At 41.7% G+C, this 26498-nt stretch overlaps 2 protein-coding genes across 8 annotated transcripts in view; one reads left to right on the forward strand and one right to left on the reverse strand.

The window, feature by feature from the left end:
- Window positions 1-14384, forward strand: part of SFI1 (SFI1 centrin binding protein) — a 115141-nt gene extending 100757 nt beyond the window's left edge. The window contains exons 30-31 of one of the 2 annotated variants that reach the window (XM_075831543.1): window positions 3605-3716; window positions 14192-14384. In XM_075831543.1, coding sequence (XP_075687658.1) covers window positions 3605-3716; window positions 14192-14305 — 226 coding nt within the window. In that variant the 3' untranslated portion in view covers window positions 14306-14384. The remainder of the gene's footprint in view (window positions 1-3604; window positions 3717-14191) is intronic. The other variant, XM_075831546.1, reaches the window with a different exon arrangement.
- A 3-nt stretch (window positions 14385-14387) lies between these two features.
- Window positions 14388-26498, reverse strand: part of PISD (phosphatidylserine decarboxylase) — a 33864-nt gene continuing 21753 nt past the window's right edge. For 4 of the 6 annotated variants that reach the window (XM_075831583.1, XM_075831598.1, XM_075831605.1 and 1 more), the window contains 5 exons: window positions 24594-24830; window positions 22039-22177; window positions 20702-20836; window positions 17693-17853; window positions 14388-15163 (listed from right to left, as the gene is read on the reverse strand). In XM_075831583.1, the coding sequence (XP_075687698.1) occupies window positions 14939-15163; window positions 17693-17853; window positions 20702-20836; window positions 22039-22177; window positions 24594-24830 (897 nt within the window). In that variant the 3' untranslated portion in view covers window positions 14388-14938. Of the gene's footprint in view, window positions 15164-17196; window positions 17398-17692; window positions 17854-20701; window positions 20837-22038; window positions 22178-24593; window positions 24831-26498 lie in introns of all 6 variants that reach the window. The other 2 variants (XR_012849717.1, XM_075831576.1) reach the window with 2 other exon arrangements.

Below are 26498 nucleotides of genomic sequence, written 5' to 3' on the forward strand. Positions count from 1 at the left end.
TTTCAGACGTAATTGCTCGTACTCGCTTTTTTCGCGGCGGCAATTACGGACGTAATTGGAGCTGTTTTTCAATGGAGCCAATGAAAAACTGCTCCAATTACGTCTCAAGAAGTGACATGCACTTCTTTGATGCGGGCGTCTTTTTACGCGCCGTCTTTTGACAGCGGCGCGTAAAAAAACAGCCGGTGTGCACAGAACATCGTAACCCCATTGGTTTTAATGGGCAGATGTGTGCCGGCGGTTTGGAGCTGTATTTTCGGACGTAATTCGAGGTGTGAAACGCCCGAATTACGTCCGTAAATAGGGCGTGTGAACATACCCTTAAGAGGCTCTGTCACCAGATTATAAGTGCCCTATCTCCTACATAATGTGATCGGCGCTGTAATGTAAATAACGGTGGTTTTTATTTTGAAAAACGATCATTTTTTAGCAAGTTATGAGCAATTTTAGACTTATGCGAATTACACCGTGTTCCAAATTATGATGCACATTGGATTTAAGTGTCAAACATTTAATTATTAGTTTTTCAATTAAACTCATGGATGGTATTGTGTCTAAGGGCTCTTTGGATCATTGTAATCAATCTCAGACACCTGTGATAATTAGTTTGCCAGGTGTGCCCAATCAAAGGAAGACTACTTAAGAAGGACGTTCCACATTATTAAGCAGGCCACAGGTTTCAAGCAATATGGAAAAGAAAAAGGATCTCTCTGCTGCCGAAAAGTGTGAAATAGTGCAATACCTTCAAGAAAACGTAAGCGTGATCATCGTACTGTGAAAAGATTTGTGGCTGATTCAGAGCACAGACTGGTTCGTTCAGATAAAGGCATAATGAGGAAGGTTTCTGCCAGACAAATTAATAGGATTAGGAGAGCAGCTGCTAAAATGCCATTGCAAAGCAGCAAACAGGTATTTGAAGCCGCTGGTGCCTCTGAAGTCCCGCGAACCTCAAGGTGTAGGATCCTCCAGAGGTTTGCAAGTGTGCATAAAGCTATTATTCGGCCACCCCTAAACAATGCTCACAAGCAGAAACGGTTGCAGTGGGCTCAGAAATACATGAAGACTAATTTTCAAACCGTGTTGTTTACTGATGAGTGCCGTGCAACCCTGGATGGTCCAGATGGATGGAGTAGTGGATGGTTGGTGAATGGCCACCATGTCCCAACAAGGCTGCGACGTCAGCAAGAAGGTGGCGGAGTCATGCTTTTGGCTGGAATCATGGGGCGAGAGCTGGTAGGCCTCTAGGGTCCCTGGCGTGTGAAAATGACCTCTGCAAAGTACGTAAAGTTTATGACTGACCACTTTCTTTCGTGGTACAAAAAGAACCGTGCCTTCCGTAGCAAAATTATCTTCATGCATGACAATGCACCATCTCATGCTGCAAAGAATACCAATGTGTCATTGGCTGCTATGGGCATAAAAGGAGAGAGACTCATGGTGTGGCCCCCATGTTCCCCTGACCTCAACCCTATTGAGAACCTTTGGAGCATCCTCAAGCAAAATATCTATGAGGGTGGGAGGCAGTTCTCATCAAAACAGAAGCTCTGGGAGGCTATTCTGACATCCTGCAAAGATATTCAAACAAACTGTCCAAATACTCAAAAATTCAATGGATGCAAGAATTGTGACGGTGATATCAAAGAAGGGGTCCTATCTTAACATGTAACTTGGCCTGTTAAGTTTTTTTTGATTGAAAGAGCTTTTGATTTCTGTAAATATGACCTCCTGATGCTGCAAATTCAACAAATTACCATTTTAGTAATCTTTACAATCTTTAAAATGTTTTGATCTCTGTTGTGCATAATAATGTGAAACAGTGCATTTTGAGTTTTTGAAATCTGTTATCATTAGGAGATTTGTTCAATAAAATTTGCATTCTACTCCAACGGCTGATGGCTTGAAGATTATACTGACTGTCATTTGCATCGACTATATTTAGGAAAATCAGCGAAAAATAACATTTGCATAATAATTTGGAACGCTGTGTAGTTTCATAATGGACAACTGGGCGCGTTTTTACTTTTGACCAACTGGGTGTTGTACAGAGAAGTGTATGACGCTGACCAATCAGTGACCAATCAGCGTCACACACTTTGTTCCAGCCCGGCTTATTTCACTGTACAATCACACTGTAAGGCCTTATTTACACGAACGCTGCGCATCTCGGACGTGAAAAACTGCAGTTTTCCACGTCCGAGGTGCATCTGTGCTAAGCGCTGCGGGACGCGATGTCACGCATCCCCCATAGTTGAGTCTATGGAGGGATGCGTGATGCGCGAAGAGAACAGACCTGTCCTATTTTCGCACGGACCCTTCACACGGTCCGTTGAAACTACGGCTGTGTGAACGGCCATATTGAATTACATAGGTCCGTGGGACGGCCGCTGTTTCACTGGCTGTCCCACGGACGTTTAACACGTTCGTGTAAATAAGGCAGGATAATCGGAAGTGTATGACGCTGATTGGTCAGCCTCATACACTCCTCTGTACAACGCCCAGTTGGTAAAAAGTAAAAACACGCCCAGTTGTCTATTGAGGAACTAATTAGCATAAATCTAAAATTGTTCATAACTTGCCCAAAAATGATCGTTTTTCAAAATAAAAAACACTGCTGTTATCCACATTACAGCGCTGATTAGATTATGTAGGAGATGGGGCATTTATAATCTGGTGACAGCCTCTTTAAAGGATAAAACCCTTTAACTTAACATCGAACAGATGCCCTAAGTAAAGCAAGCTAATGTTGCTTGTATTAAATGCGCTTAGTTGCAGGGGGCTGTCTCGGTGATAAATTCCTTTTTTCTTACACAGTGTTCTTTTTTAGGGGCGTTTTTCAGCAGCTTGCGGATGCCGCACCATGAGAAACGGGGGTTGAGTGACCCCCGTTCTGGATATAGGTGCAGGTCACCGAGCCGGGATCTGCATCTATCAGCCAATCATGGCATATCCTGTGGATATGCCGTATATGTCTAAGATGGGAATACCCCTTTAGCATTGTCCTTTGGAGAGACAGAAGAAAATTAGACCAGACCGGTTGAAACTGGACCAAATTTATCACAATGGTGCACGCCGTATGATACATATTGCGCTTCTTGCTAGACACTTCTTTACACCAAACCAGACCCCCATACACTTACACGGCAGCTCTCTTCCTGTGGAGCCTTGCTGCTCTGGATTCAGGACCTGCACAGACATGGTCATGTGACCTTATCTGTGTGGGTCCTGTACAAAACCGTTTTTGCAGCCTCGGGCCTAGTGCGGTCGCTTAAACCGCCAATATTCTAATCTGCTTCTTCTCTAGATCCCATGCTACCTATCTGCAGGGAAAGTAAGAAGGGACTAGATTGTCAGCTGTTAGAGGGGAAAGGACACTGATTCTGCTCAGAGCCCACCCCCAGCAACACAGATTAGCAGCAGCACCAAGGGGGACACAGGGAAGAAAAAAAAGATGTGAGGTATTATTATATACTAGAAACACTGACAATTCGTTTAAATCTGCTATTAACCGCATTTCTGGACTTTTGGTATGATAATAATTAATTGGATAACCCTTTAAGGAATAACTATGTGATTATTTTATTATGATTGAATATAATTTTCCTAGAACCTGGCGCAAGCATGCTCTGGTGTTAAGAGGATGGTTGGATGGTGCTGGCCTTGTCGTGGACCCTGACGAACAAAATACATCCCAGGAAGTAAAGAGAGAACTGCAACAGGTAGACAACGGTCATTAACCTTTAAGTCATATGATTATAAAGTGGTTTTAGTTTAGTGCTTTTCAGCACAGTGGCAATTTAGTTATACCAAGGTGGCAATTAGAGCCATAAGCAAAATTCTCCTGATAATACATAATCTCCTTGACTTTTTATTAAGTGCACCATTAGGCTTTCTGCACATGGGTCGGATTTGCTGCTGTAAATTCCACTGTAAATCTAACCCAGATTCTGCAAGGAATTCCAGCTGAAAGTATACTTGCCTCCCCCTGGTACCTGTAACAAGGAGTCCCTAGTCCTCCGGCTGGTCTCAGTCCAACAGGTGTCCTAGGATGACCTCTGTGATGTTGCAGCCTGTGATAGTCTTCTTTTTTTTTTTTTAAGTGGAAAATGGATTTGGTTATATCCAACATTTTTGATATTTGTTTGCGGATTTTCACTTCCCCCATTGAACTCAATGGGGAAAATCTGCATCAAATGCACAATCTTATCGCAACATAAATTGACATGCTTCGGATTAAAAAATCTGTACTGCAGGTCAATTTGTGCTAAAAAAAAATTCTGCAGCGTGTGGATGCGATTTATAAATCTCATCCACTTTGCTGCTACTATAATACGCTGCGGATTCCCCCCCACAAATCTGGGCGGAAAATCTGCAGCAATTCAGGAGCCACAATTGATGATTGTTGTTTAGCAACCATTTGTTTGTAGACCGCATTTGTTATAGGAGAATAGGCAGATGCATAAAAAGAATTCCCATTGACATGGGTTGCATATATTAAACAGTTAGTGACCGCCCATTGGTGTTTTCACGGCGGTCACTAACGGGCTTTATTCTGATACATAGGCCTTTTTACAGAACTGCATTAAAATAAATCAGCGCTGCCGGGAACAGTAAAAGCTCCCTGCTCTCCGCTACCGGAGTTAGCTGAGAGCTTACAGCTCTAACAGATGCCTGTCAATAATACAGAAGTTTTGCAATGTATTATAAAACCGATCAAATGATCGCATAGTAAAGTTCTCTAGTGGGACTAAAAAAAAATGTAAAAAAAAGTTTGATAAAGTTTATAATAAGTAAAAAAACCTGAAAAACCCACTTTTTCCCCTTACAAAATGCTTTAATATGAAAAAACAAGAAAAAAGTTATACATATTTGGTATCGCCTGCCTTCAAATAAATGTGATAAAAAGTGATCAAAAAGTTGTATGTACTCCAAAATTATACCAATAAAAACTACAAGTCGTACCGAAAAACAAGGCCTCATACAGTTATGTCAGCAGAAAAATAATAAAAGTTATGGCTCTTAACCCCTTCCCGCCGCAGCCACTTTTGGACCAAATGACAGAGCCTCATTTTTCAAATCTGACGTGTGTTACTTACTATATGTGGTAATCACTCCGTAATGCTTTTACCTATCCAAGCGATTCGGAGATTGTTTTCTCGTGACATATTGTACTTTGTTAGTGAAAAAATTTGATCGATAAATTCAATATTTTTTTGTGAGAAAAAAACAAATTTAGAGAAAATTTGCAAAAATTATCATTTTTCTAAATTCAAATGTATCTGCTTGTAAGACAGATAGTAATACCACACAAAATAGTTACTAGTTTACAATTTCTCACATTTTCAAGAAAATTTAAAAAGCCTATTTTTTTAGGGAACAGTTCAGATCTGAAGTAGCTTTGAGGGCCTTATATATTAGAAGCCCCCTATAAATCATCCCATTTTAAAAACTGCATCCCTTAAAGTATTTAAAACCGCATTTAGAAAGTTTCTTAACCCTTTGTGTTTCACAGAAATTAAAGCAAAGTGGAAGGGAAATTTGCAAATTTCATTTTTTTATTTTTTTTTTGCAGAAATTCCATTTTAATCAATTTTTCCTGTAATACTGAAGGATTTTTACCAGAGAAACACAACTGAATATTTATTGCCTTGATTCTGCAGTTTTTAGAAATATCCCGCATGTGGCACTAGTGTGCTACGGGCCTTAAACAAAGGCCCCAGAAGCAAAGGAGCACCTAGTGGATTTGTCAGCCTTCCTTTTCTTAAATTATATTTCAGGCAGCATGTCAGGTTAGAAGAGGTCTTGTGGTGCAAAAACAAAGGAAACCTCCCAAAAGTGACTCCATTTGGGAAACTACACCCCTTGAGGAATTCATCTAGGGTTGTAGTGAGCATTTTGACCTCACAGGTGTTTCGTAGATTTCATTAGAATCGGGCAGTGAAAATGAAAAATTACATTATTTTCCAATAAGATGTAGCTTTACCTCAGAATTTGTAATTTTTTTTCAACAAATAAATGAGGAAAAGCACCCCAACGTTTATAAAGCAACTTCTCCCGAATACGGAAATACCCAACATGTGGTCATAAACTGCTGTTTGGGCAAGCGGCAGGACTCAGAAGGGAAAGCACGCCATTTAGCTTTTGGAGTGCAGATTTTGCTAGATTGATTTTCTCTGTGCATTTGTAAAGCTCCTAAGGTGCCAGTACAGGGGTAACCCCCAAAAAGTAACTCCATTTGGGAAACTACACCCCTAGAGGAATTCATCTAGGGGTGTAGTGAGCATTTTGACCCCCCCAGGTGTTTCATAGATTTCATTAGAATTGGGCAGTGAAAATGAAAAATTATTTTTTTTTCCCACGAAGATGTAAATTTAGGTCAAAATGTTTCATTTTCTCATCAAATAAAGGAGAAAAAGCACCGTAATATGTGTAAAGCAACTTCTCCAGAGTACGGAAATACCCCATATGTGGCAATAAAGTACTGTATGAATACACATCAGGGCTCAGAAGGGAAGGAGCGCCATTTGGCGAGCAGATTTTGCTGGATTGGTTTTTCTGCACCAAGTCTCTTTTGCAAAACCCCTTCGGTACCAGTACAGTGGAAACTCCCCAAAAGTGACTCCATTTGGCAAACTACACCCATTGAGGAATTCCTCTACGGGTGTAGTGAGCATTTTGACGCCACAGGTGCCTCATAGATTTTATTAGAAATCAGCAGTGAAAATGAAAAATTACATTTTCCAATAAGACGTAGCATTAGTTCAAAAGTTTTCATTTTCTCAACAAATAAAGGAGAAAAAGCACCGTAACATTTGTAAAGCAACTTCTTCCAAGTAGGAAAATAGCCCATATGTGGTCATAAACTGCTGTTTGGATACACGGCAGGATACAAGGGAAGGAGCGCCATTTGGCAGTTGGAGCGCAGATTTAGCAGGATTGATTCCTGGGCTCCATGTTGCATTTACAAAGCCCCTGAGGTACCAGTACAGTGGTACCCCTGAAATGTGACTCCATTTGGTAAACTACACCCCTTGAGGAATAAATCTAGCGGTGTAGTGAGCATTTTGACCCCACAAGTGTTTTGCAAAAATGAGTACACAATACATTTTCCACAGATATGCCATTTCAGTGCCCAATGTGTTTTGCACAGCTTGTACCTCCGTAGACACACACCCCATAAATTGTTAAGCGGGTTCTCCAGAATACAGTTATACCCCATATGTGGTCATAAATTGCAGTTTGGGCACACTGCCACGCTCAGTTGGACCACCATTATCATGCCATATTTCAGCTTATAATGTGGGGGCATATGTAAGCTGTGCGGAGTGCATCAGGGTATATGTAAGCTGGGCGGAGTGCATCAGGGTATATGTAAGCTGGGCGGAGTGCATCAGGGTATATGTAAGCTGGGCGGAGTGCATCAGGGTATATGTAAGCTGGGCGGAGTGCATCAGGGTATATGTAAGCTGGGCGGAGTGCATCAGGGTATATAAAGCTGGGCGGAGTGCATCAGGGTATATGTAAGCTGGGCGGAGTGTATCAGGGTATATGTAAGCTGGGCGGAGTGCATCAGGGTATATGTAAGCTGGGCGGAGTGCATCAGGGTATATGTAAGCTGGGCTTTTTACTTGATATTGCTGCGGGAGGACTTGTCTTATGCGTGACGAACTGTAGTTTCTATTGGTACCATTTTGCGTTACTTGCAACTTTTTGATCACTTTTTATGCTGTCATTGTTTTTTATTAAAAAAATGTTACGGTGTTCACCGTGCGGTAAAAATAATGTGATATTTTTATAGATCAGGCTGTTCTGAACGTGGCTATTATGTATAGTTTATTTTTTTTCATGTTTTCATTTTTTTTCTAATAAAGTTGATCAGGGAAACAGGGCGATTGTTTTTATTATTTTTACTTTTATTTATTTTATTTTTCTTTAACATTTTTTTTTACCTATTTCACTTGTTCTTTTTTTTTTTTACACTTGCCTGAGGACTTGAAGATCTGGTCTTCTGATCCTCGGTAAAATTCATTGCACTACTTATGTATTGCAGTGTATTTATTGTAACTGTCATTCTTCATCTGACAGTTAGGCCGGATTCAGACGAACGTATTTTGCGTCCGTGCCGGCCGCGTGGACCTATAAAAGTCTATGGGGCAGTGCAGACAGTCCGTGTTTTTTGCGCAGCGGTAGTCTGCTGCATAAAACGCACGACATGTTCTATATTTAGGCGTTTTTCGCGCATCACGCACCCATTGAAGTCAATGGGTGCGTGAAAATCACGCATGCCCCATGGAAGCACTTCCGTGGGACAAGCGTTATTCGCGCAATAACAGTAAAATAATGAGTGTAAACAGAAAAGCACCACGTGCTTTTCTGTTTACAAACATACAAACGGAGTGTCAAAGATGGCTGCGCGAAAAGCACGCAGCCGCGCATCCATATGAACAGGGGACACAGAGCTGTCGAGTGACTTTTGCGCACGCAAAACGGCGCGTTTTTTTTCGGGCGCAAAACGCACACGCTCGTCTGAATCTGGCCTTAGCGTATTAGGTCCTGCAATAGGCTTCCGTACCTGGGCAACCAGGAAGCCTAGCAACAGCTTCCTGGTTTCCATAGTGTATTACAGCTGACAGCCGCTGAAGATGAAGCGCACACAGCTCCTGTGCTCGCTTCATCTACAGGGCGTGACTGTACGCCCTTGTGCGGGAATGCACTGTAAATCAGGACGTATAGTCACGGGAAGGGATTAAAATATGGCGACAAATAATTTTGGGAAAAAGTGTTTTGACTGTGTAAAAGTAGTAAAACATAAAAAAAAAAAAATTATATAAATTTGGTATCGCCGCAATCGTAACGACCCACTCCATAAAGTTATTATGTTAAATTTACACCGTTTACAGTGTGGTATATATAAGACACAAAAAAATTGTGAAATTGCTGGTTTTTTTTCTATTCCCCCCCCCCCAAAAAAATTAAAAGTTAATTTATATGTACCCCAAAGTGGTGATATTAAAAAAATACAGCTTGTCCCTCAAAAAAAAAAAAGTCCTTATACACCCGTATCGGAAAAATAGAAAAGTTCTAGCTCTTTGAATGCGATGATGGAAAAAAGTAACAAAATTGCTTGGTCATTAAAGGGAATGTGTCGCAAATGAAACCTTTTTTTTTTTTAAGTGTCGTTACTTATTTCTATTATATTTAAGTTTTTTTGCTGTATTTTTTTTTTCTTCCATATGGTGGAAAGTATTAAATTAAATAATAATTTGACATGTTTTCCTATGTTGGCCACCAGGGGGAGCACTTCCCAGAATTACAGCAAGGTGATTAAGGCAAAGCAACCTGACTCACAGCTGCTGTAAATGTGGGAGGGAATCTCACCCCCCCCCCCCCCCTCCTACAAGCCAGGAAAAGGTGTCTTCAAATTGCTAAGCAGTGTCTGGCAGCCATTTTGGGTGTGATTCTGCAGCTGGCAGAAGTTATAGGACACACCAAAAGGCTAAGTGTATGTTCACACGCTTACTAAACAAAGGGAAAACAGCTCATGATTTTCAGCCAATTTTTAATCAAACTCACGTTTTTTACGGCCGTTTTTGGAGTTGTTTTTCTATAAAGTCAATTAAAAACGGCTCCAAAAACGTCCCAAGAAGTGATGTGCACTTCATTTTGGTGGGCGTCTTTTTACGTGCCGGTTTTGGAAAACGACCACGTAAAAAACGCCCTGTCGGAACAGAACGCCGTATTTCACATTGAATCGAATGGGCAAATGCTTGTAGGCGTTCTGCTTCCGAATTTTCAGCTGAAAACATTGTGTGTGAACATACCCTTAGAATGATGAAAGTGAAGTGAATGACTTTTCAGTTGACCGGCTCACACGCCGTGTATTTGACACACTTTTTTTTTTGCACATTTTACGTGCCAAAAACCACATTTAAAAAAAAAAGAGAGGTGGTCACGAGAGCGGCAGTCTGTGAGATAGATTGGGACAGACAGAGAAACACACATCTTACCTGCAGTGCAGCTGGTCTTCATGATGGTGCCTGCTATCTCCCTGCAAGCCGCTGCTCTGCTGTGTGACTCTGACCTGCGTCTGCGCAGTACAGAGAGCAGAAGCAATAGACGGGAGCCGTTCATGGACTCCTATGCCCTGTAGCTGCCGTATTCCATCTCTGTATGTGTCGTTAATCGACACATACAGAGATGAACAAAAAAATGGCAGTCCCCATAGAGAAGTAAAAGAAAGAAAAAAATAAAAAGTACAACACAAAAACACAAATAAATAACATTTATTTTAATTACATACTAAATGCAATATTATATAAAAGATTTTTTTCCCGTGACACCTTCCCTTTAAGGCCCAAAATAGGCTAGTCACTAAGGGGTTAAAGAGGTTGTCCAGGATGAACAAAAATCAGGCCGAGGGGGCGTGGCTTGGACATGGCGGGCTGACAAGGTCTTCTTTCCTGCATCCCAGTCAGTGGCTTTTAAACAGGGACTGTCATGCTTAACTTTCTCCCGAACTATGCCTAAAGGGACAAAAGTGGACCCTAAACCTCCAACCACCCCAGTTTCCTTGTTGGCATGTTTTGCTAATCTCTCACGCGAAGAAAACTTGACACCCTCCAGATCAGTCATAGCACCCATGTCAGCGGCAAGCAAGGCCCAAACATCACGGTGCGCTCGTAGCCCAGATGAACTCATCAGCCTCTCCCCATGATCTTCACCTCTGGGTTCAGGGGCATTCTCTTCTCCCCGTGGCTTTAACTCAACCAAACCAACTAATCCTGAGGCGCAGAACATAAAGTCGCTGCTTATACAGATGACCTGCTCCTTTTTTTTTTTACCAACCCCTTAATATCTCCCAACCTTCTTTCTGAATAATCACAGTACACAACCCTCTCTAACTATAAAATCAATCTCCAGAAACAAGAAGTCCTTATTATCTCTTTACCTCCTATTCTCTCTTCCCTATCTTCATTCCCCTTCCACTGGTCCTCTTCAAATCTGAAATATCTTAGAGTACATTTAACTTCCCATGCTTCTCTGCTTTTTCAAGTTATTTTTTTTTTCTTCTCCAATCCCTTAAAAAAGACTTTCATCGGTGGTGACTTAGAAACTTCACTTACTTCAGCTGCTGCTCAATCATAAAGATGAACGTTCTTCCTGGGATCCTCCATCTCCTACAAGCTTTACCAATCCACATTCCAAGATCATTCTTTGACCGTATGAATTCCATTTTCACCGTGTTTATTTGGAACAAAAAACCGGCTAGTACTTCTAAAGCAATTCTATCCGGGCTAAGGGAAGCCAGTGGCGTTGCCAGACATCCACGTTTACTCTGTAGCATCTTGCCAGATTGGTGTCTGTGTGACCTTGCCAAACTATGGGTCCTCATCGAGTCCCACTTTGGTCCAACCCTACTTCACATTGCCCCTGGATTGATGCACCACCTTGCTTAACTCTATCTCGCGCTACCATCTCGCCTACACTCACGGTCATTAAAAGGCTCTTCTTTAGAGGCCATATTTTGCCCTGTCCTATGTTCTCTATCGTGGCTATCCCTGTTTTCATACCTAGCCTTCGGGATTCCATTTTCCAACAATGGGAATGCCATAAAAGAAGCATTACTTACCTCTTCCTTTGGTATCCCCTGCCGGTCTTTACTAATCTGCAGCGATGACATCACATCGACACAAGTGACCACTGCAGCCACCACTAAAGTCAGTGATTGGTTGCAGCGGTCACGTGTGTCGACGTCATGTTATCCCTGAAGCTTAGTGAACAAAGACCAGCATGGACCGGCAGCAAGGGGATGGGAAGATTAAAAGCGGAGTAATGCTTCAATTATTATTTTATGGCAAATTCTGGTGCACGTCAGCACATTTTAAGCCAAGCTCCCTTTCCACTAAGCCACATTCCCTTTTCAAAAGTGTCTAGTGATGCACAAACATATATTCTATTTGGTGCATTCTTGTAATAAATGTCTAAAACTAAATGCGACATCGGACGCGAAACAGCCACAATAGTAAACTTGCCTGGAGTCGGTGAGTATACAGGCTCGATGGATCGGCATAGTGGCGCAGATTTACTGTTCAAAATGTGTGACAAAAGATGCGACAAATTTATCATACATCATGAGCCACTGTGATAAATTTGGCACGTCTAGTCTAACCGGTCTTAATTTAAGACCGTATTCTTAAACGCTTCAGGACCGAGGCTATTAGTCTTCTGGACTGCAGGATTTTTATTTTTTTTTCCTGTTTGTGTCGCTGCATTCTGATAGCCAGAACGACTTTGTTTTTTTTCTATCAACGTAGCTGTATGAGGGTTTGTTTTTTGCGTGATAACTTGTTTTTCAATTGCACCATTTGAGTACATACAGCTTATTGATTAACTTTTAACTCTTTCATGGGGTAATGTAAAAACGGCAATTCAGCCATATAATTTGTTTTTGTGATATTTATCCTGCAAAGTGAATGCCACAAAATGTATATGTCACCTTTTATTCTATAGGTCGGTACATTTACAGTGATAACAAATGTGTTTGTTAAAAAAAAAAATCATTTTGTGTCACCATATTCTGAGATCCATAACTTTTATTTGATTTTAGCTGTGTAAGAGCTTTTTTTTTTTTTGTGTAATGAGCTATTATTGGCACAATTGTGGGATACAAGCGACTTTTTATTCTATTTTTATGTGGGAGGTGAGGTGACTAAGAAAAGCAGCAATTCATTATTTTTGACCACGCCAGTGAAACATAATATTGTACTGGTTTGGGCTTTTACAGATGTGGTGATACCAATTGTTTTTTCCATTGCTTTAGGGGGCAACTGTTTTGTGTTTGTTTTTTTTGCACTTTTTAATTTTTGCTTTTGTATATATTTTTTTTTTTTATCAGTCACCTTACGGGACTTGAACAAACGATCCATTGGATCGCTTACACAATGTACTGCAATACTTATGTATTGCATATATTGTGGTTTGCCTCTGGCAAGGCTTAATAGGAGCAGAATGATGGCAGACCTAGGGGCCTTATATAGGCACGCACCCCACAAATATGATGGATTGCCGGAAGGGGGTATCTCTTCCTTTTCCAACTGCTCATGAGCCTGCTCCAAAGTTCCCGGCTATGGCATAATTGTCAAATGTTGGGAAAGTGGTTAGTTAACAATGGGTGCAAAGTCGACGCAGATTGGTAAAACCCTATATGGATAAATTCTTAGTGAAAACTCAGTTGCATACACTAACTGTATTTATTGGTTCAACCAGTTACATACATCCTACACAGTGATTTATTTTATAAATATAAAATCAATTCTGTGTTCAAAGTGGTGGATCAGACCTGCTGTCACCAAACCCATCAGTGCCGCTGGTCTGACTGAGATACAGCTGCTCTTTATACAGAATACCAAGCAGCTGTCTCTGATTCAGGTCCCAGCACAAAACACTAAAAATAAATAAAAAGTAACTAGAAAGCGGTACCAAACACACTTGTACACGTTTTTCTTTAAAAAAAAAAAAGTTTTCAAAGATGTACATATCCTTTAAGACTATAAAGTTCTGCATCCGGACAGCAGATATGAATTCTGCATATGCCCATTGTCTTATTTTCAATGGTTTCTAAGGGAGTGTATACTGTAGATATCACACAGTATACATCTTCACTATAGATCTTTACTTTCCCTGCAGATTGGTAAAGTAGGAAGGGACTGTCACCTGCCAAAGGGGAAAGGAGACTGACTTTGCTCAGAGCCCCCCATCCGGAAAATATGCAGCAGAATACAGTAGCAGCAAAGTGGGTGAGATTTACAAATCCCATCCACACGCTGCATAATATTTCCGAGCAGAAATTCACCTGCGGTGCATATTTTTCATACTGCAGCATGTCAAGTCCTGCTGTGGAAAGTGGAATGAATTGCTGCGTTTCAGTGGAGAGGTCGCCCTCTCCCAGCATCGAAAAAATAACACAGGAAACTGACGTTTTTCTGCAGTGGAATTGCTGCAGAAATTTTTGGCAGCAATTCCATTACGTGTGGACAAGCCCTTAGTGTATGCAGAGGAGTTATCACTCTTCATAAAAACTAAGTGTGCAGAATCAAAAATATATAGTGTAAAAATGACTTCCAGCATGGCCTGTTGGCAATTTAAAATGTGAGAAAATGTTCTGTTTAGAATGAAACTTCTCTCTCTTTTACAGCTTGAAGAACAGATAGAAAACCATGAACAGAAACTAAGGGTGGAGAAGCTGCACGTTCAGGCCTATGTCCGTCGTATCCAAGAAATTGCCACATCAATGGATTTATGTACTTAACCAAGATTTAAACAAATAAGTCAGTGTTTGCAATTGTTTTATTTCAAAATGTATGCTATTAAATGAGTTCATGTATTAATCATTTATTTTTTTATATATTTTTTTTTAGAAATATAAAAGTAATGAGCTATGGCTCCCTTAGGCAGAATTACCATTCCTGGACTGACAAACAAAAGGGCCAGCACGCTTTGTTACCCTATAAGCAGACACCCCTGTAGCTGCCATCATCTCACCGGAACGCTAAACCTGCCATAAAGGGGTAGCACTTCCCTGAGGTTGGCAGTGTCTCAACTGTCATATTTCAATTAAAACAATGATTTCTGCCACCAAAATTTAAATCAGATATTAAACATGTCTTGACCTATTCCTCAAAGCCTGATCATCTTTTCTCTAGCTTCATGGCACGAAGCCACGCCTCATGAACACAATGAAAATAAAAGTGTGAAGTGAGACTAATAGGCTGGTGTGGGAGGCAGTAGCCATAGCAGATGGTCTGGATCTGCAGAACTGCCATCGGTCCAGCAGGTGCACACGAGTCCAATTTGCATAGAATCGTTGATTTGAGCCTCTCACACCGGTACAGATGAACAGCCACTGGCCTTTCTTCAGGAAACAAAATCGACTCCTCTCTTCCTACAGGGAGCCCACAGCCTCTCCAAAGTGGATTTTCTGTCCAGCCTTCAGGTTAAATGTAAAATCCTTTGGTGCCTCAAAAATTAGAACTATGGTGGAACCAAGGTTGAATTCTCCCAGCTGTTCTCCTTTCCTCATAACAATGCCATCCTGGTTATTGTTCGTTACATAACTCATATCATTATGAGAGCCTTTGCTGTAACGTGGGTTGTTGGTTTGTAAATCCTAATGTAAAAGGAAAAAAAATTGTTTTAAATTATTTTTATATAAAAGTGCAGATAAGGCCCTGTTGACACTTGTCTTTTCTGCCATGGCTCCTGTAAAAAGGAACGCATGATGCAAGTGTGAACAGAATCTACAAGTGGTTATACATATTGTGGAGGTGTCCTGACTCCCCCAAATGCAGATGTCAGGGGAAAGCAAGATAGGGTATGTTGGATCCTTTGTTGCCGCGGTAGATAAGCTACTGCTAGAAGCTTATTCTCCTCTCCCTATTGAGCACACATGCATTTGTATATGGAGGAATAGCTGAATGATGTATGGCCACCTTAGGGCTGGGTTTACAGATTGATTTTAGGCCAATTTCAATATCTACAAGCTTGGTCTGAGTTGGCAGTTTACACACGAATGCACGCACACAGGGAATCAGTCCTAGTCTTCATCCGTTTTGGTCTTGCCAAGATAAAATCTTATTCTCTAATGAAATAGTTTCAAATGTCATTTACCAACAACAATCATGGTCATAATGGCGATTGGCACACACAGATTTTTAAGCATGTCAGATCAGACAGATTTCAGATCAATTTGCTATTTAGACACATGAATTTAGATAGATACTGATTTGATTGAAATTGGACGGAAGTCCAAACGTATAAAGGCAGCCTAAGGCTACACGCACACATTGCGAAACTTGATGTGAAAAAGCTGCATCAAAACCACAGGTAAACGGGTAATTCCGCTGCTAAAATCCTGCATTTTTTTTACATTTTGATTTGTAAATGGGTGCAGTTTTTATGCTGCGGATTTTGGTGCAGTTTTTTGATAAACTTGTCAGATGCGCTTCAGTCTCAGAAGTGTAAGATAAATTGACATGCTGCAGATTTTAAAATCTGGACTGCAGGTCAATTTAGGTGCGGAAAAATCCTGCAACGTGTAGATGAGATTACTTGGACTTAACTGGTACTGTATGATGCTGCGGATTTGCCGCAGGAAAATGTAATACGCATCGTGTGCTTGTGGCCTAAGGCTGGAATCAGTGCACCTCAAACTGCATGTGTCATTACAACCTAAGGGCGGATTTAGACAAGTGTGTGCGCTTTGCGCATGCAAAAAAACGCGGCATTTTGCGTGTGCAAAAGGCACTTCACAGCTCCGTGTCATGATCATATGGTGCACGGCTGCGTGCTTTTCGTGCAGCCGCCATCATTATGACACTCTGTATGTTTGTAAACAGAAAAGCACATGGCGCTTTTCTGTTTGCAATCATAGTTTGCCTGCTGCTGCGCAAATCACGCGCTTCCCACGGAAGTGCTTCCGTGTGGCATGTATGATTTTCACGCACCCATTGACTTCAATGGATGTGTGATGTGCAAAAAACGCACAAATATAGGACCTGCCGTGAGTTTTACACAGCGGACTCACGCTGCGCAAAAATCACTGACAGTCTGCACTGCCCCATAGACTAGCATAGGTCCGTGCGACCCGCGTGAAAAGCAAGCGCGTTGCACGGACGTATTACACGTTCGTGTGAATCCACCCTAAAGGTTTTGGCTTGGCACAAAGGCCAAATTAGATCGTTTTATGCCAACTGAAGACGAATATTTGTTTAAAAGTTTATCTGCCGTGTTGTACTATTTCTGAAAAACAATAGAAATGATCCAGCGCTGAGTCCCGTTGTTAGCTAAAAAGGAAGCGATGTTCCCATCTTTATTGGGGTAATGTAAGTTAAAATTGTAAGGAGACGCAGTCCCAGGAAAAATGTGAGTAGGCGGTTGTGCCCTGGCCTACGCGTTTCGAGCAACTCCTGTGCTCTTAGTCATGGCAAAGAAATGTGCCATTTCTTTGCCATGACTAAGAGCACAGGAGTTGCTCGAAACGCGTAGGCCAGGGCACAACCGCCTACTCACATTTTTCCTGGGACTGCGTCTCCTTACAATTTTAACTTACATTACCCCAATAAAGATGGGAACATCGCTTCCTTTTTAGCTAACAACGGGACTCAGCGCTGGATCATTTCTACTGTTTTTCCTAATACATACCGCCAGCCGTAGCGGGGATCCGAGCGGGGAGTCAGGAGACGCACCAAACTGGTGAGCTGGAGGTTTCCTCCCTTTACTTGTACTATTTCTGTTATCGGGTGCAGTCGTTAGAAAGACAGGTTTGCATCCGATCAATAGAAAGACCAGGCTGCAGATTCAGGCAGAGATCCATCAGTGATTTGTTGATTTAACTTCTCATAGCTGTACAATAGACAACAAAGCGTTCAGAAGTCGGCCGTCTGAAATCACTGTCAGCCAGCTTACGGCAGATCAGGATGTTGCCGTGCTGGTTCTTTTTTTCTTCCAAGTTTACATCGGTTAATTTTTTTTAAATGTATCGTATAGACTTTCACACAGGAAAGCCAGGAGTAGATCATAAAAATTCTCAGTTTATATAGGGAAGGTTGACTGATGTCAAAGCCAAAAATATTGTTTTTTGTTTTTTTTCAAACTCCGATTAGAAATGCAATACATTCATTAAGCTAAAATCACTTACTCTGTCAAAATATATGCGGATGGAACCGACATTGGTAGCACCGACTGCAGTAAGTGAGAAGAATCCATGTTTCCATCCCCCTGTGAGTACAACACGTTCATTGTAACAGAATAACTCTTTTATCCACCGAGCAACTCCTGGGTTCACAGACATGAGAGATCCTATGGAATCAACAATGTTATAACTAACTTCTTTATTTGTGACTTTTCAGGTAATAAACAGCAGTAGTAAAACATGAGGGTTAGGCCCCATGCACACAACCGTGCCCGCAATCACGGCCCACGATTGCGGGCACAGCCGGCCGCTAACTGACAGCCGCATTTTCGGGCCGTGCTCCCATACAAAGTATGGGAGCACGGCCCGCAAAATGCGAAAGAACGGACATGTTCCATAATTCCAGGAACATTTCCACGGCACTGACACCCTTCCGTAGTGTTACGGAAAGGTGTCAGTGTTTAATGAAAGTGAATGGCTCCGTTTTTGCGGACCGCAATTGCGGTCCGCAAAAACGGAGGTTTTTTGCTGTTGTGTGCATGGGGCCTTAGTCAGGGTACTTCTAGGGGCGCCCAGATGAGAGAAGTAGCACATTAGTTACATTGCAGAGCATCACATACAGTATTGAGAAGGAAGAGTCCGTGTCAAAACAATGCATACTAAAGTGGATACTCTCATAGTAGGGAATCACTTATTGGGGGGGGGGGAGGTATGGGGTGTCCACATTGCTAGGAGGAGTGATAAGTGCTTCATACAGCAAAAAAGAGTGCTATGGAAAACACTCACATATAGCATTGGGATACATAATCACTCCTGTAGTTAAAGACTTGGTGGCTTTGAGATATGTATGTTAAAAAACGGGGTTGAGACACTGATTTTGTAATAGAATTGCATAAAAGTGTTCCTCCAATTCTGATGTCTTGCCCCATCTAACGTGATAGGCAAAGTTCACGCTGGGCAATACAATTGCTGATGCAACCGTACAACACCCAGAGAGTTTCATGCATGGGTCCTATTAATTAGAATAGGTCCTGTGCACGATACTCTCCAGGCCTCGTTGGGTTGGTAACTGCACTGCCCAGCGTGCACATGCATACTACTACACCCCGTGTCAGATCGGGTGGGACGTAAGAATTGGAGGGCCACTTTAATGCACTGATGAAATTTTATAAACTATATCACAATGGGGTAAATTTGTTTATTATATTTTCCATACATGCATTGACACTGCAGTTGATATTCGCTAGTGATCTTGGTCTGCAAAATGACAGCCATTTCTGATAATAATGAAAAATCTAATACAATGAAACCTGACGACCACCCAAAATTGCAATGAAAAAATGGGCTAATAGAGTGGTCAATGGGGACGGCCAATATACATAGTTTTTGATGGACCTAAAATCTGTCACAAGAAATCTGGACTGGATAAGAGATGGGGAGGTGGCCTTTTAGAGCGCTTCACTGCATAAGGGCAAGGCCACACGGTGCGTCGTTGACGCGGTTTTGTTGCGTTTGAAAATAGCATGCGGTCAACAGCATGCGTTTTGTCTCTAATGCTGCAATTCTGTTGCGTTTTTTTAAAGGAAATAATTGAAGGACATAGTTTTCACCCGTGTTGAAGTTTGTTAGGTGCTTTCTGTATATAGTTCATTACAATGCATTGCAGAACGGTTATCAAAAACACAAGCAGTTCAACAACAACTTTGGCAGCGCGGTCATTAACTGCATGCAGATGGACATTATGAAGATGCAGTTACTGCACAAAAAACACATTGTTATGGACAGACTGCTGCTGTTATATTACAAACATTTCACCATTGACTTCTGTTGAAAAATGACTTGCTGCGGTTTAAAAACGCAACATAAACGCACCGTGACTGCACCGTGTGGCCGTACTCTAAGGCTGGGTTCACACGTGGCGGAATTTCACTTGAATTCCGCTGCGGACACTCCGCAGCGTTAATCCGCAGCGGAGCCGTTTCTCCATTGACTTCCACTTAAATTTAGAAGTGTTCGTTTAGACGATGCGTAAAATTCCGCTGCGGAGCATAGGCTGCGGAGCGGAATTTGGTGTCCGCAGCATGCTCTGTCTGTTGCGGAGCAGTGGCGGACTGGTTGCGGACTCATGGCGGAATTTCTCCATTGACTTCAATGGAGATTCTAAGTTCCGCAATGAAGTCCGCAGCTGTCATGCACATGTTATGTGTGCTGCGGATGCGTCTTGCTTTTTTAACATGACATTTCTTCATTCTGGCTGGACCTATGTATTTCTAGGTCTACAGCCAGACTGAGGAAGTCAATGGGGCTCCCGGAATTACGGGAGCGTTGCTAGGAGACGTCAGTAAATAGTCACTGTCGAGGGTGCTGAAAGAGTTAAGCGATCGGCAGTAACTGTTTCTGCACCCTGGATAGTGACTACCGATCCCAATATACAGCAACCTGTAAAAAAATAGAAGTTCATACTTACCGAGAACTCCCTGCTTCTGTCTCCAGTCCAGCTTCCCAGGATGACGTTTCAGTCTAAGTGACGGCTGCAGCCAATCACAGGCTGCAGCGATCACATGGACTGCCGCGTCATCCAGGGAGGTCGGGCTGGATGCCGAAAGAGGGACGCGTCACCAAGACAACGGCCGGTAAGTATGAAATTCGTTTACTTTCACTAGGGAAAGTGCTGTCCCTTCTCTCTATCCTGCACTGATAGGGAGAAGGGAAGCACTTTTCCCGCAGTCCGCAGCAGCTAGTCCGCATCAATTTACTGCACATTGTGGGCAGATCCGCAGCCGTAATCCGCAACCCGGATTAGGTGCGGCATTGATGCGGACAGTTGCGGAGGAAATCCGCCACGTGGGGGCATGCCCTAAAGCCTCCAGCAATTTTATCGGCACAGAACTCTTCCAGATTACTTTGCGAGACTGAATCATCTAATTTTCTATGCAAGGGCTATATCTGTTAATAACAAATGATGGAACATAGAATGGTTCACATGTACACTTTGCTTTATAAAACTGTTAGTACCTGGAAAGTGCCGTCGATGATAAACATTCCAGTCTGTTGGCGAGTGAAAGCAGTGATAGTCACCAGGGGCCAGGTAAATGACACAGTGATACAGCTCATTTCCTTCCTTTGTTACTAGCTGGTCCTGGAATGAAGCTAGAGAAAATATTTTTTACCGGTTGTTTATATTACTAGTAAAAAAACAAAACAAAAAGAAACCTTAAAAGGGAATGTGTCGCTAGAAATTTTTTTTTTTTTAGTTTAACAGTATATAAATGATTACACATTGTTTTAATTTTTTCACAAGTCAGGAAATATTATAAATTAGATTCTAATTTATAACATTTCCATGTGCTGGTCACTAGAGGGAGCAATTCCCAATATTGCAGCATTGGCATGTGGTAAAGCAACCTCATTGCTTTATGCTGCAAAATTGGAGAAGACACACTCGCTCTAGTGTCCTTACACAATCCCCCCTCCTTTATCCTGGCTAGTGCCAGGAGAAAGGAGGGGGTTGAATGTTCAAACCTCCTACACTGTGTGCCGCCATTTTTTGAGCGAATGCACAGTGTAGGAGGATTAGATACAGTGATAATCACACAGTATAACACGAACATACACAAACATAACTTACCTGCTCCTGCTGCCTCCACTCCTAGTCCTTGCGTCTGAACATATGGCCGGAAGCCGCGACCGGAAGTAGTCATCTTACTGTCCGGTCGTGGCTTCCGGTCCACATGAAAATGGCGCCGGATGTCGCTCTGCCAAAGACCTTCCTTTTGGTCTGTGTGGGAGCGGCGCATGCGACCGTTCCCACACAGACTGTGTACGCTATAGTGAATGGAACGGCTCCCATTCGCATTCTCTATGGGGTTGTATGTGCCGTATTCCATCTCTGTATGTGTCGTTAATCGAAACATACAGAGATGAAAAAAAAATGGCAGCCCCCATAGAGAAGTAGAAAAAAGTACAACACAAAAATACAAATAATTTTTTTTTATTTTAATGACATACTAAAAGCAATAATATATAAAAAAATAATTCATGACACCTTCCCTTTAAAAAAGGAATAAGAAAATTCTAGATCTAGCCAAACTACACCTCCTGTTGACCAATTGCCAACAGTGAATGACCTTTGAAATGCTATTAAAATAATGAACAGATAAGGCAAAAGGTGTTTAATCTACAGGAAAAAAACAAGGATATCAAGCTCAGTCTGTATGTAGTAACTCCTAAAACCTTCGTCACGTTTGCGCTTCATTACAAGCATGTTTATCCTACTAAAAACGGAAATAAAATGAAACTAAGTGATACGTTGTGCCAACCACTAAACTTGGTAGCACAAATGCTGATCTTACTCTTACTGAAGGGCAGATTCTCAGTCCAGGTCTGTGGTCCTAAGAAGGATTCCAGTGAATAGGTCACCCCCTTAACCTGCTCCACTTCACAGTTTTTCACTCGGCCAAAGTGAAGAATCTTTCCATCAGATGGGCTTATCTGGAGAGGACCAAATGGATTTAATTAGAATTGACACAAGTACCAAGCTGGTTTTATGTTTCTACTCAAAAGAGAAAATGGACAAACATTGGGACACAAAAAAAAAAAAAAAAATCTAGGTACACTCACTGGGGGGACAGTATATGAGACGCTTGTAGCTCCCGCAAATCAATGCAACTTTCCATTTTATCAAATGAACGAAGTCTAAAGCTGGTTATACTCACGATAGCGGTCAGTCGAAAGAGCCACAGGATAACCCGAATAGCGATCACATAAGTTAATGACCTTAGATGTGATCAGTATTGGGCCAGGATCACACACACCGCTTTAACCCCTTAATGACCAGGCCATTTTGCGCATTAATGACCAAGGATTATTTTTTGTTTTTTCACGGTCGCGTTCGCATTCCGTGGACATAGCCGTATAGGACCTTGTTTTTTGCGGGACGAGTTGTATTTTGTAATTGTACCATTTTTAGATGCTTACAATATATCGATTTACTCTTATTAACTTTATTTTAGGAGAGAATTGAAAATAAGCAGCTATTCCAGCATTGATTTTCACGTTATAAATTTATGCCGTTTACTATGCAGCGTAAACAACATGTTCTATGGGTCGGCACGATTACGGGGATACCAAATATGTAAAGGTTTTATGTTTTTCCTACGTTTGCACAATAAAAACCCTTTTAGAAAAAAATTACTTGTTTTTGCATCGCTGCATTCCATAGACGTAATTTTTTTATTTTTCCGTCGATGTGGCCGTATGTGAGCTTGATTTTTGCGGGCCAAGGTGTCGTTTTCATACTACTATTTTGGGGTACATAGGACTTATAGATTAACTTTTATTTCATTTTTTTATTAAAAATGGAAGAAAGAATTTTGCCATTGTTTTTTGCGTTTTTTTGGGGCGCCGTGCATCCGGCGGTTTAATTAAGGTGTTCATTTTATTGTTCAAGTCTTTACGATCGCGTGGATACCGTGTATGTGTTATTTGTTTTGACACTTACTAAATAAAACCACTTTTTGGGCAAAAAAAGTGTAGTTTTATTTGATTTTTTCAAACTTTATTTAACTGCTTTACATTTTTTTTTTTTGTCCCACCAGGGGACTTCACTATGTGATCTGTTGATCGCATATATAATGTTTTGGTATACTTAGTATATCAAAGCATTGCCGCCTGTCACGCATTTGCTGAAGACAGACCTGGAGGGTCTTTGTTAGGCCCCCGGCTGCCATGGAAACCTGACGGCGCCTGCGATTTCTTTGCGGGCGCGCCGATGGGGTGACAGAGGGAGTTCCCTCCCTCTCTCAAACACATTAGATGTCGCTATGGACAGAGGCATTTAATGGGTTAAACTGCCGGAATCAGAGCGCCTTCGATTCCGGCAGTTGCAGCAGGAGCCAGGCTGTGTATAACAGCCGTTCTCCTGCCGCTGATCGCGAGTGTACACTGTCAGTACCCGCGCGATCAGAGGACGGATCCAGAAGTGTGTCTAATCCTGTGTTGGCTAAAAAAAAACTGAGCCCAGAACTGAGTGTGTGTGGTCCTGGACTCAGAGCTATTCTGTGCGCAAGAAGTAAAACAAATCTCAATTTGAAAAATGTTTTTCAATCACATTACACATACATTCTATAAAAAAAAAACTAATTCAGACTTGAAGGATAGATCCACTAAAAAGTCATTTTTGGCGATGTAATAAAGACGTCAGGAGATCATATTGGTGTGGTTCATGTGCCTAGAACTGTGATTATTTCCAAATCTATAGTAAGGCCTTATTCCCACGAACGTGTGCGCTTTGCAGTTCCGTGTGTCATCAGTGTTTGCTGCGTGATATTCACGCATATGCCATCCTTATGACACGCGGTTTTGAGGTTTAGAAAAATAAATTAAGGAAGTGCTTTTATTTTTTCCCTCATTTCTTTATCTACTGTTGCGCGAATCACGCAAGTGCTTCCGTGTGCTGCGTGCGATTTTCACGCACCCATTGACTTCAATGGGTGCGGGATGCGCGAAAATCGCCTAAGTATAGGACATGTCGTGAGTTTTATGCAACGGACATACGATGCGTGAAAATCACGGACTGTCTGAACGGCCCCATTCACTAACATAGGTCCGTGCGACGCGCGTGATTTTCACGTGCGTATCATGGACGTAAAACACGTTTGTGTGAATAAGGCCTAAATCCAAGCCCTTTCAGCACTTCAGTGGAAATCGGATACAACATCCTGAACAAAGGTTCAATTAAATCAATAAAGCTTTGCATAGGATGTTATGTCAGACATTCGGAAGCCAAAATCTCTGAGCAGTGCCAAAGGATGTTCTCTACAATGCTGCAGCCCCTATGTTTTATGGCAGAATAATGTACACTATTGATTTACATCAGTGTCTTCTAAACTTAGCATCTTCTACATACCACACTATGGGAGTCACATACAGGTCGTGCCTGTGGCTTCAGTTTCCTGCGGAAGAACTCGCTGAGATTTCGATAATGGTGCAGATCTTCCACCGCTGCCTCTTTCATGTTCACGCCAAAAGTCCAAATATACAGACTGTAAACAGGTTTCCTCAGCCATGTTGGCAATTCCACCTGATTCAGACGACCCCAAGCACGTGAAAGCAGTCTGGTTGGCACAGACTTGTAGATGGCAACCTGTAACCGGAGGGGAGTCCAGTAAAATAACATTCACAGGTCAAGCTCCAGAGAGTTCACAATGTTCTTTTAGTCTGACATTTTATGGTCCATTATGTTTATCGCATGACTAGGAAATCATACATCCCCGAAATTGCAGTAACCCAAAACAATGTACAGTACAATGAATAATAACTAGTACACACATGTACAGCATTCCTATAATTCGCATACTACCTAAAATGTCTGTTCAATAAATTACTTCCAATAATAAAGTGGTTATTTTTAGTAGAACACCAATGGCGGATAATGTCTAAGATGCCATGCGGACAACAGATTAGCAGAACAGCAAGTTCTATACATTTTAGAACTATGCAATGAAAAAGGCCGTCCTATACACACTTACTGCACAGTTGGTGTGCCAAACAGAATTACATTAGAGCATTTTAATAAAATGTACTTAACCCCTTAGTGACCACCAATACGCCTTTTTACGTTGGTCACTAAGGGGCCTTAGGCTAGGCTGACGCCTTTTCACGTTCGCCTAGTCTAAGTCCTGCATGGGTCTCCCGTGCAGGCTGGAGCCGGGGCTCTGCTGTCTGATGACAGCTGAGCTCCTGCTCCAACGCCCGCGATTGAAGTTTACTTCGATCGCGGCCGTTTAACCCGTTAAATGCCGCCAATAGCGACCGCGGCATTTTACTTTATTTACAGATGGAGTGAGCTCCCTCTGTTACCCATCGGCGGCCCGCGAATGCAATCGTGGGTCTCCGATGGGGTGTCATGGCAGCCAGGGGCTTGATAAAAGCCCCCAGGTCTGCCCTGGACATATGCCTGTTAGGACGCGCCGGAGGCACGTCCTAACATATTGCCTGTCAGATTTACACTGACAGGCAATAATGCTCTGGTATACGAAGTATACCAGAGCATTATATCAGCGATCTGAAGATCGCACAGTAAAGTCCCCTAGTGGGACTAATAAAATAAGTAATATATGTGAAATAAAGATTAATAATAAAAGTTGAAGTAAAAAAAAAAAACAAAACATTTTTTTCCATAAAAAGTGGTTTTATTTAGTAAAAGTGTAAAAAATACATAAACGTACACATATGTGGTATCACCGCGACCGTAATGACTCCATTAATAAAGTTAACATGTAATTTAAACCGCAAGGTGAACACCGTAAAAAAAAAAACGCAAAAAATAAATGGCGAAATTGCAATTTTTTTCCATTGCCCCCTAAAAAAGTCATAATAAAAATGAATCAATAAGTCCCATGCACCCCAAAACAGTACCATTCAAAACTACGTCTCGTCCCGCAGAAAACAAGCCCAAAAAATCACTGCATTGATGAAAAAATAAAAAAATTACGGCTCTTGGAAAGCGACGATGCAAAAGCAAATAATTTTAGTTCAAAAGTGTTTTTATTGTGCAAAAGTCGTAAAACAAAAAACCTCTACATATGTGGTATCGCCGTAATCGTACCGACCCATAGAATAAAGGTAACATGTTATTTACGTCGCATAGTGAACGGCGTCAATTTAAAAACGCATAGAACAATGGCGGAATTTCATTTTTTTTTTATAATCCCCCCAAAAAAGTTAATAAAAAAATTATATGTACCCAAAAATGGTGCTATTAAAAAGTACAACTAATCCCGCAAAAAACAAGTCCTCTTACAGCTATGTA

This window comes from Rhinoderma darwinii, chromosome 1, assembly GCF_050947455.1.
Source record: "Rhinoderma darwinii isolate aRhiDar2 chromosome 1, aRhiDar2.hap1, whole genome shotgun sequence".
Classification (NCBI taxonomy): Eukaryota; Metazoa; Chordata; class Amphibia; order Anura; family Rhinodermatidae; genus Rhinoderma; species Rhinoderma darwinii.